The sequence below is a fragment of the Rhinolophus sinicus genome, chromosome 17, assembly GCF_057876585.1.
Source record: "Rhinolophus sinicus isolate RSI-liver-muscle chromosome 17, RSI-T2T, whole genome shotgun sequence".
In the NCBI taxonomy this organism is placed as follows: domain Eukaryota; kingdom Metazoa; phylum Chordata; class Mammalia; order Chiroptera; family Rhinolophidae; genus Rhinolophus; species Rhinolophus sinicus.
In genome coordinates, this window is record NC_142517.1 from 39,059,924 (window position 1) to 39,071,659 (window position 11,736).

At 41.9% G+C, this 11,736-nt stretch overlaps 1 protein-coding gene and 1 pseudogene across 1 annotated transcript in view; both read right to left on the reverse strand.

The window, feature by feature from the left end:
- Positions 1–9,056, reverse strand: part of NCEH1 (neutral cholesterol ester hydrolase 1) — a 59,259-nt gene extending 50,203 nt beyond the window's left edge. Inside the window, exon 1 of the mRNA XM_019735037.3 lies at positions 8,712–9,056. Coding sequence (XP_019590596.2) covers positions 8,712–8,849 — 138 coding nt within the window. The 5' untranslated portion in view covers positions 8,850–9,056. The remainder of the gene's footprint in view (positions 1–8,711) is intronic.
- Positions 9,057–9,418: 362 nt separating this feature from the next.
- On the reverse strand, positions 9,419–9,955 carry LOC109449123 (large ribosomal subunit protein uL5 pseudogene; annotated as a pseudogene).
- Between the last annotated feature and the right edge of the window lie 1,781 nt (positions 9,956–11,736).

Consider the following 11,736-nt stretch of genomic DNA (forward strand, 5'->3'; position numbering starts at 1 on the left):
CTGTGCCATGAAATGGAAGTGACTGAAACTTAGGACAGACTGACTATCTTTATCTGATGTATAAACTAGGAATAGTGAGATAAACATCTTGCACTTTAGAAAAGTAGACTTCAGAACAATCAAAGAAAAGGTCATTTGAATCCCAGGGCAGGGAAAATATTATGGGATAGATAGCACAGAAGAGGGTCGGTCAAATACATTTCTTCTGGGACATTCATCAATTATCTATTCAAGAGGAAAAGGGAAAGGTAGAATGATATCAAATGAATGTGGGAATTCACCAGTAATCTTTTAAGGATATGGCCTGTAATCATAACTTAATGTTTAGCTAGAAACGGGCACATACTTCATTATGAATTTGAAAAAAAGCATAATCTGCAAAAATATTATGAGGAAGTTAGAAACCCAGAAAACAGCAAGGCTTGCAAAAATAATTGCAAAGGACAACAAAAAAGCCACTTTTTAGGTAAGTTCAGAGTCAGAAGCACATGAAGCATTAGGTCTGCCCGTTGGGGCAAATGGTATAACACAGAAGACTGAAAGAAAGTGGAACCATGAATTCCTATTTTCTCTATTGTGAATGATCTTCAAACCAAAAAAAAACCCAAAACAGAACCGAAAAACATCCAAACCAAAACAACAAGTGATAGGGAAATTTGGTCTATGATAGGTGAGAAAGATTCTGATTTGGTGGGGAGCTTGTACATATTAACATAAGGAAAGAAACATATAAGGGCTGTAAAAGAAAAACAAAACGCTACAGTAGCAAAGTGTAAAGGAAAGAGAAAGCAAGGCTGACTGGGGCAAAAGGGGAAGTTTCCAAGAGATGATTTTAGAATGAGTGTTGAAAGATGTGGGCGATGTTGGGCAAAGTAAGAGAGTGGGAGAGCATGTGAAGCAGAGGTGACAACAGGAGCAACGGTGTCAGATACGAACACTGTGAGGCTAGATGCAGCAGAGAGGCACTACCAGGCTGCAGCAGGCCCTACGTGCCAGCTAAGGACCTTAGTACTTTTACTCTGCCGCTAACTTAGGGGATAGGAAGTCGAGGGGTAAGGGGGCGCTCATTCATGGGAGGGTGAGCAGTCAGATTTGGGCAAAGCAGGGAGCACAGGGATCATTCCACAACTGAGACCTGAGAATGCTGAATGTTTGCAAGTCAAATAAATGTAGGTCAAACATCTGTCCAGATCTGTCTGGATATAATTCTGGCTTCAGTCAGTGGTATTGGCATGATGAGTAATAGCAGCCCCTATCACTCTCACAAATGTCCTGGTTTGGACAATGAATTATGTGCCTCACCTAGATGCATGCAATTTGGGGGGTTATCTATCTGTGTTTAATAGCGGTAATAATCAACTACAGAGAGGAGAGCTTCTTAACAGAAATGCCACAAATGGTTTGCAGGTGGGCCACAAGATATTCGTTTAGGTGTCTCACAGGAGTAAAAACTGAAAGCCATTTTTATAACTATTCAAAATGTATCAAAGTTGGCATTCTATTTGAGAATTTTCTTTCTACATCTTGTGACTTCTGTCACTTAAGCCCATTTCCTCCAGTTTCCCCTGGCATACTTTAAACATGTCATCAAGTCTATGGCGTGAAAAAAGATTGGGAAACACTAGTGTTGATAATTTCACTGTGGGAGCTCAAACAGAAGGTCAGGATGCAGTGTCCTGTGAGAGCGTTATCATGAGCATTTCCACGTGCAAGGCCGTGGCTGTCAGGGGCCTGTCAGAAAGAACACCAGGGACAAACAGGGCAGATCCCTCCCAGAGGACTACGTTTTCAGGTCAGCCTGGCCTAGCAGTGAGAGCACGAAACTAGGAGTCTACGAACTTAGATTCCACTCCCCCTTTGCTGGTATAACTAATGCAATCTTGAGGGTGTCACGGATCCTTTCTGAACCTCAGTTTACTCACTTGGCAAATGGAAATAACTAATGCCAGCCAGTTATATATTGGAAAAATACAATGAGATAATTTTAGTGAAACGCTTTGTAAATCCTAGTGTTATGTAAATGTAAGGTATAATAAAAAATATGGTTCTTTCAGGTCTCATTTCTCTTAGGGCCAGCCTCCTCTTCCTCTCACCACTGCTATCCCCCTGGGGTGTTTTTGGTAGGATCCCTCAATCCTACTCTGACTCCATACACATTCATTCCTACTCCTTCTACCACCGCCCCTTCACTAGACCACTCCCAATCCATATCTCCAGCCCACTTCTCTTTCCTGAGCTCTGGCCTTGTATATGCAAGATATTTATGAATGGCTATCTTTGGACTAGTCCCAAGGACACTTCAAAACAAGGTCCAAAACTCTATTATGTTCAGTCTCAGATCTGCTCCTTTACCTAAATCGAGTCATCACTAGTACTCACCCAGTTACTCCAGAGCCTTTCCAAGGAGTCATCTTTGACTCCTTTCTCTCCTTCACTCACACTGTTGCCTCCTTCAGCAACTCTGGTCAGCTTCAATCCAAACCAGTCCCACTTGATAAGTTCACGCTCTCTCCTCTCCTCTCTTGCTTCCTACGTGGTCTCTCAGCTTTATTTGCTTTCTTAAACTCTAGTCTCTACTGACAGTGAGAAAGACTGTCCTAAAACACAGATTTGACCATGGGATTTCCCTGCTAAAATTCTTTTGGTGGCTCCTTGTTAGCCCTCAGAGCCCTTCATTGTCTGACCTGTGCTTCTTTCTTGCCTCATCTCTCTGACTTTTGACCTTCATGCTCCGGCCAGGCTAAGCCACTTTTAGTTCCTTATCATCCTCTCCCACTGAAAAGCCCCTTCTGGCTGGAATGCCCTTTTCACCCTCCTTTCTCCTCTCTCTTCTCTTTCCCCACCTCCTTCACTGAGCTGGCTTCTATGGAAAGGCATCCTAGTACAATGGGTAAGCTCTTGAGCTCGAGTAAGACAGGCTGGAGGTGAATTGTGATTCCACCTCTTACAAACAGTGTCATCTTGAGCCCGTTACTTTTCTTTGCATTTCCGTTTCCTGCTTTGTAAGAAAAATAAGAACATCTGCCTCATAGAGTTATAGCATGAAGTAAATGAGTCACATGTAAAGCACATAGCATTCTAGTATCTGGCACAAAGTAGGTGCTTACTATATGCCTCATAGATGTTAGGTGCTTCTGCTGTAAACAGTAACTTTGATAATTCTGATGATATATTAATGTGAAAGGGAAACAGTCCCCAATGCACAGAACGACATTAGATGTACTTTCTTAAGGTTCTTGCAGAAACCCATAAATGCCTCTACCATAACTTCTTCTGTCATCCAAGTGAACACTCTGTAACTGTCAATAGGTCTATCTCCCCTTCATTCGACGGTAAACGTGTCAAGATTAGGTATGTGTGTTTTTGTTTTTCCATTTTTGTTTCGCCAGTTCCAGCATTGGTGTTCAGTATTTATTGAATGAGTGATGACTTCTAAATGGTAGGATTTTAATTTTATTTTGTAAACACTGAAAAATAGATGGTTAAAATTTCATAATATGACACAGATTCAGCAGGCAATATATATCTAGATTTGCCACTTGGAAATTCAATTACGTTTCTTAATTCTTTATAAACATAAAATGAAGGAGAAAAGAAATGATTGACAATTCCCACATAGTTTCACTTGGCAGTAAAAGTAAATATATACTATATACTCACTCTTTTAAATGAAGTAATTGTGCATTAATAGAACATTTAAGAATGATTATTGCACTTTCACATCTCACAGAAATGTCTTAGATCAAGCATAAGCCACATGTGAGAAATAGAAGGTCCCATTAAAACAAAGAATAATAATAATGATGGCATTTCTGTGCTCAGGACTGTATTTGTAGAGTTCTAGGAAAAATGAAAACTACAAATTAGGCATTGTCTAACACACCTGGGGACTGAATCAATCTGACCTTAATATTTGATTGGATCCACCAAAAGTTGCTGTCTATAAAGACCAAATCAGATTGCTCACCTGTCAGAACTAATACTAATTAAATACCGCCACTGAAGTTACTCTGAAAGCCTTTCTGCTGCCAAATATTTGAAGAAAAATCCCATTGAATCAGCTGAAAATTATCGTGGTTGGTGAAATATCTAATTTACACGAAGAAATATGTATCACGGCAAGTCTGGAAGGCGGTAGACAAAACTCATTACGTACTATGTTTTCAAGGTAAATTTACCTGACATTAGTCAACACTCCAGTTCATAAATGGTTATGAAAAAAGTGGTTAGCAAGTTGGAGTTCTGCATGGCCTCCCATTGAGCTGTTATTTAAACAACACCCACATAGGCCAAAGGCACATCATACATAGGAAATTCAGGTAAGATCACTTTAGATTCCAATAAGCTTGGGGACATTGTACAGAATGAAAAAGCTTGCTCAACTAGTCCAGAAGCACTGTCATCCATAAGAACAGGGGATGATTTCAGCAGAAATACCCATTTCAACAACCTCTCTGTTGCATTATGTCATCAGATATAGCATAAGATGTGGTAAGTTAGGAGATGGCCGAGGTAAAACAAGTCATGCTCTTGCTCTGAACTCCCTTCAGGTACCATTATTACCTTCAGTCACCATCTTTATCACCCCTCTGAATGGTACATAGGAGGTCTATAGTAACTGGCTTCTCCATTCCAGTAGGCGGTAGTTTCTTTTAGGTCATTTTAGCATTTCTCCTAAATTTTATACTGTAGGCTTTTACCCTGCGTTACAGCTAAGTGACTGAGCATGAACATGCATGCTACTGTGATAGCTGTATCAGGGGATACAGTCTTTTTGTAAAAATCTGATTTTCTTCATAGAATAATTACTAAAAGAGTAATCACACTGATATGCATGTACACATCAATTCCACTTTAGAAGTAGGAAACCTACTACAAAAACTTACTACAAAAAAGTTTTAAAATAATTTATTTTTACTACATGTTCATTGTAGAAAAACGAGAATATATACATCTGTAAATTGAAGATGTAACCTTATGCCTCGTCCTCATCCTTATATTTTAAATGATCTCCTTCTGCTTTTTCTGTACCTATATATATAGAAAGATATATATTTTGAAAGATACTTTAAATGGGGCATATATGCAGTTTTGTAGCATTTTCCCATTTAATGTACAGTACAAATTTTTTGTAGGCCATTAAACATTATTTTACAAGTGAAATTTTTTACTACCTAGTATTCTAAAATATGGGTTTACCATAATTTACTTAATCACTTACTGTCCTTAAGTTTTCATTCTTTTAAATAATACTACAAAAAAAATTAAAGATAAGATTTTAAAAAGGTTGCTAAGCGATCCCCCATATTTCTAGTTGAACAAGATTTTTGATCTTGTAAAACGTTTCCATCTTTATAGCTACATCTTTGCCTATATCCATGATTACTTAAAATAAATTCCTCCAGAAAGATTGCTGGGTCAAAGAACAAACATGCTTCTACAGCCTTCAATGGATATTGCAAACTCAGCAGTGGGCACTTCTCAGTATCTTCACCTGTCCTGGGATTACCATTTTTTAATATCTTTGCTTGCATAGCAATTTGAAATCAGCATCAGAACCTCCTCGAACTCCATCCTTTTGTCCTTCCAGTTTCCTGCTGCCCAGTCTTTATCTATACCTCTCTTCCCATTGACCTTCCTACACCTTCTTTGTTTGTGATTTTCCACTGCTCAAATCTTATGATGGCTCCGCTATAACACTGAAATTTGTCTCGCTAGTATTTTATCCCCTTAGACTCTTAAAGCAACAGTATTAACCAATTAATCTGATACACTAACCCATGCTAATCGGAAGGGGCTTATTCCCAGCAACGTGTGCAATATAACTTGAACCGTTTAAGGAAAGTACATATCTACATCTGCACTGCATTTTACTTATCTGAAAGAGCAGTGGTTCTTACATTTTGCTGCACCTTGAAAATCACCTGGGGAGCTTTTAAAAACACTGATGCCTGGGACTTACCTCCCAGGGATTCTGAATAAATTTGGTATAGGGTGTGATTTGGGCATCAGGATTTTTTCAAAGCTCCCGAGATAACTCTCTAATGTAGCCTCTGTGTTGAGATGACTTAGAGAAAGATCCCAAGTAGCTTCTTCTTAAGTCATACGGGAGGACCCCAAGGAACAAAAGTACAATGAACATAACTCCTCTGCACACGATAAAAGGACATAAAAGGGGTGGGAGGGGTGAAGCCCATGACAACAGAATAAAAAAAGTAGCCCTCCTATTTCTTGATGGTCGGTAGGAGCCTGCTGTGTTAGGAAGTAGGGCAAGCTTCACCTCTGAAGTAGCTTCAGTAACTTTGGTAACTGAGCCAATCAACTGCCACTAAAATGATTTGCGTAACACACTTTATGCAATTTAGCGCTAGCTCTCCAGGTTTCAGTAAGACAAATTGCTTCCAGTTTACATGTGTTTTATTCTTTCAACAAAGTTGGACGCTCTCACAGATTTCGGAATCCCCACAATTCATAACAGACCTTTGGGACAACTCTTAGTGGAATAACTACAATAAGTTCCAGGCATTTAAATCCATTACTAAACTTCACAGCAACCTTACAAGGCTGGCTCTTTTTACAGGGAAAACTGAGGATGAGAGTAGGTTAGTAAATTGCCTGGACTCACAGCCAGTAAGTGGCCTGGCTGGGATGGGATTCAGGAAGGCATGACTCTAACAGTCATGCTCTTACCTACTGACAGGCCACATTGTCTTTTCCTCAGGACAATTTGAAGTGACACTGGTAAATAGCTTTACCGAGTAGAATATGCTTCCTTGTGGTCTGAGTGATCTTTCTGATATTTCACAGTTCTGAAGACAAGTGATGAGAGCCACTTCTGTGCAAACCCACTCCCTAGCTGCAGTGGTAGCGAGGATGCTGTTACCTCATCTGTCTCCATGATCTGCCCATTACATACATCATCGTTCTCAAACACTAGCTGGGCGCACGTTCTGTAAAAGACTATAGCATCCATAGGCCTTGCCTTTCATGGGTTGGCAGCCTACTCGGGGAAGAAAGGCATTGCTTTAAACCTGGATTTTTTCAGATTACTCAGATTTTCTCAGAAGACTTCCTTGTCTAAACTAAAAATAATAATCTCCGCAGCTGACATAGCAGTTTTATTCTTCCCTCCCTCCCCCCTGTTTTTCTTATTAGTCACTATTTTTCTTATCTACTTCCTATTTATTTACTGATGGCCATTTAACCCACTCCATGTAAATACCATTGTACACCATAATCCTTGAAGGATGTTATTCCCAAATTACATAATTTCTGGAGGAAAAGAGGGATTGCAGGGCTTCCTACATGAAGACCACCTTTCTTGGAATCAACGCTAAAGAAGGGGATGGTCATTCTTCCACTATGTCAACATTATAGTAAGCAGGAGGGAAGGAAGAGGGTTTCTAGCTTCATAGACCTTTCCTAGGAGATAACAGGCAACTTGGGGGTGGAGAAGGTGGTTGGATTCAAGAGAAGCAAATCCCTGCTAGGAATGCTACAAAACCCTAGTCAAGGGGCTTTGTGATAGAGCAAATGTAACCCGAGCAGAGACTATGTAACCCGACACAATTAGAATGAAGGAAAAGGAACATCAATCTTCTAGGAAAATCATGATTCCCCCCCCCCCCCTTCTCTAGTCACTCCTGAACACAGAACAACAAAAAAAGGAGTTTACAAAAATAACTTGAGATTAAAGCCTAAGTATGGGGGAAGAGAGGAGACTTGGTTTGGAGGAGGGTTAGGAGTTTAGGGAGAGTAAGCTGCTCAGAAATACTGTTCAGTCATAGGGCTCAGCCTTGGCTGTAGATTGTAGGTCAGATTCTCTGGCACTAAAAATATTGATAATTCCTCTTACCATAGAATAAACCAGATAGTTATATTTTCCTGTCTGTGGGGGAAAAGAAATACACACTCATGATACAGTAGAGAGCACTGTTACCCTGTCAGGGTACTCCTGGGTATCCTGGCTCAGGCAAAGGTTATCTGCTCGTCAGTCAAGGACATAAAACAAACGCTGCAGGGCAGGCAGAAAGCAAATGCATCATGCTAACACCGTGGAGGGTGCCGTCTCCACCACCTGTCCTCCATCCTGCTAGGCCTCCTGGCCTTCCTTCTTGGGCTATGCCGAGAAATGCCACGCATGCAATGGGAGATCTGAGCGGTTCCTCAAGTGCTTAGCGGAGCCCTGACTGCTGCCCCCCGGGAATGGAGAGATCCACAGGCAGAGGATGTTGGGAGATCACCCGCGCCCGCTTCTGTTTTTAAAGGTGGCTGCACTGTCCGATAGGAGAGCTTGTTTTCCCCAGACCTGTCCTAAAAAACATTTACCTCGCCCTCTGCCGGCCCCTATCGGAGAACGAAAACGGGGGAGGGGCGCCTTATAAAATGCTGAAAGATTGTTTTTTGACGTTGCAAACCAAGAAAGAGGGGAATCTTTAGGGCAGATGAAGGGTTAAACAGTTGTCAAATTCTATTCAAGAACTTCACCTTTTCCATCACCAGAGCAGACGGGGAGACACAGATCAAGCCCGCTGCTGCTAGCAAGGAGGCAACACACTGAAAATGCCAGGCTGAACCACCTTAAAAAGCAATCGCCTCACTGCAGCAGAAAAAATATGCATTCTCGTTGGACACAGTCCGGAAATTTTGTTTCCCCCTTCAAATACTGCTTAGGAGGAGGGAGAGAGAATCAGCCCTGGGCTGCGTCTCACCACTTGCTGTGCGCCCCGGAAAGTCGCGTCCAGCAGCATCAGCTTCCAGGGTTCCGACACGGAGCTGGGCAGGGGGATGTAGATGTAATAAGCGGCCAGCGCCACCAGCGCGGTGAGCACCACAAAGGACGACCTCATCCTCTCCCGGGTCGGCTAGCCCAGCGGGTTAACAAGGACGAAGGGGTGATGCCACCCAAAGACCTCCGGCAAGTTTCTGCAAAGGCCGGCTGCTCATTTACTGGTTTCTTATGTGCCCAGGAGCCAATCAGAGGCGGCGTCGGGAGGAAGTCGGAGCGTTGACGTACCCCCTCTTTGGTGTCCTTGCAAAGTGTTGCGGACACTCTACGGTTGAGAAATCTGAGGCTGCGCTAGGCGCAGCACAGCGGACTCTGGAGGACACAGGTCTGTACTGCACGCCTGTGACCCAGGGCTCCCTCCTGAAGGTTCTCAAATGGAAACCTGAAATAGTTCCAGCGGGATGCATCTGTCCGTCCAAAGCACTAGGCCATTCAGACTTAAAATGGAGATACCGAGAAGATCATAAAAATCTACTGTATTCTAGAACCAGATTTGCAGTGGAATGAAATTCTAGCTGAAATGTGGTGAAGGAGAATAATTGCAAATTCTTATTTATATATTTATTTACGTATTTATGTATTTATTTTCTACTGAAAACATGTTATTGGCATTTGGATAGAAACGGGAATTTATTTGCCTTGAAGAATGATCCCATTCTACTTCTGCGGGAACTGGAGCACGGCTTCCTGTTTGCTGATTCGGTACTTGGCCTCAGTGCAGCCTGTCCTGCGCTGCTTGTCTGCGATGCTGAAACCTGGCCTACCCAGCACCGCACAGAACTCCAGGCGGTAGATACCAATGCTTGGGTCCTATTTGATCCCAAGATCAATGTGTTCATAGATCCCAAAACCAAAGTTTCCTGTATCTGAGAAGTTATTTTTTTGGTAACTCGTACTCTCACACCTTTAAACCTTTCTCCAAGATTTCTTCTGCTTTGGCCCCACGACTGGGCAATGGACGGCAGTCGTTTCATATCTCCTGATGCCACAGGATCTGACGGTGTATCTAGTTTTGGAGAACACAAGGGCCTGGCCTGTGAGCTGCTCCAGGACCTTGGCTGTCCCAATCAGTCTGTCTCCACTCTCCCCCACACAGATGTGGAGGCAGAGCTTGCGGATGCAAAGCTCCCGCTTGGGGTTCCCCGTTTCGTCTTGATCCTGAGCCATGATGAGAAACAGGAAGATCAGTAATTACAAATTTTTATAGCTCAAGCAATGACAAGCCAGTAGTAGATCCAACACCGAAGTCTTGGTTTCCAAATCTCAGTCTCCAATAAAAGGAAGCATGACTCTGCCACAGCTCCTTGGAAAATAAAGACTGATTCCAGGGCTGGGGCAGATAAAGTACAGGACGAGGTGATTGTGTCAGAAGATAGGGAAGTGCTCAAACATGATGGGGACTGGTCAAAGGACACAGGTGGCAGCTTGAAGGATCTCCCAATGGCTGAAGCTGGGATAAATTTAGAATCACAATGAATAATAATAATGGATTATAAACCATTGAATGAAATTAAAATCCATGAGTCTATACTAATATAAATGAATACACAAATGGACAAATGGGGACATGCCATCTGAAAAAAATTCTTTCAGTATGTCAGTGGTAGCAGAAAAAGGACTTGAAACTAGATTTCCTATTAAAGATTGGGGTGCAGGGCTGGGGGTGGGTGGGAGGAAAGGGTATGAATACAGAAAGGGAAAGAGAACTTCACCTGCAGAACTACAACCTTAGATGTAAAAGGAAAACAATTGAAAGAACTGTTTCACGGAGGTGGTGAGAGAACAATTCCAAGCTTATTGATCAAGGCCTTAAAATGCCTGGTACATATAATTTTGCACCTTAATATAGTAATCTGAATTTAATCTGATCCAAAGAAGTGAAGTAATCATAAACGGGGGATGGAAAACAAGATTATTGGGAGAAAGTTGGTTTCCTGTTTAAAGTTAAAGGAAAACATTTATACCGTGTTTCTCTGAAAATAAGACTGGGTCTTATATTAAGGTTTGCTCCAAAAGATGCATTAGGGCTTATGTTCAGGGGATGTCATCCTGAAAAATCATGCTAGGGTTTATTTTCTGATTAGGTCTTATTTTCAGGGAAACATGGTATGAAGGGCACACTTCAAGGGTGTTTCAAGCATCCAGGTTTGAGATCACCGTTTTATATATATATTTTTTGTAGTTACTATTATAGTTAATCATATTACTGTAAACAAATAGGGATGCATAAGTTTGTGGGTGAATGCATGTATATAAAGTTTAGAAATAATCCCAGGGATTAGACTATTAGGACTATGAAGAAAATAGGACAGGGTGGTGTGACACCCCGTGGCTGGTGGCTGCTTTAAATTGAGTGATGAAGCAGACTTCTTTGAGGAGATGCCATTTGAACTGAGACCCGAATGACTAAGGAGATAGCCATGCAGGAATCTAGAGGTTAAAGGGATAAGTGTAGAGGCCCTGAGGTGCTCAGGAGGTCAAAGAACAGAAAGGGTGCTAGTCAGGCGGGAGTAGAGTGCAGGCAGTCAGACAGGTGGCATGAGTGTGGGTCGGCAGATCCTTTAGGACAGTGTAGGCCACGATAAGCAGTTTGGACATCCTGGTGCAATGGGAAGCAACTGGAGCCTTTACAGCTGGTAGTACGTAAGAGGATCTGATCTGTATTTAAAAAGAAGCACTCCAGCTGCTGTGTAGAGAACAGGAGGCCAGTCAGGAGGCTTCTGCACTAATTCGGATGAGAGATGATGGTGGCCTGGAGTGGCAATATAACAGAAATGGAGAGGATACAACAGATTTAGGATCTATGTTAGAGACAGGGAAGATAGGACATACTCATAGTAGTTTGTAAAGGGTGATAAAAAGAGAAGAGTCAATAAAATGCTTTGCTTCTAAGGAAATAAGGTATAAGTTGAGTCAAGCAGTTAACATTTCTATTTACATAGGATTAA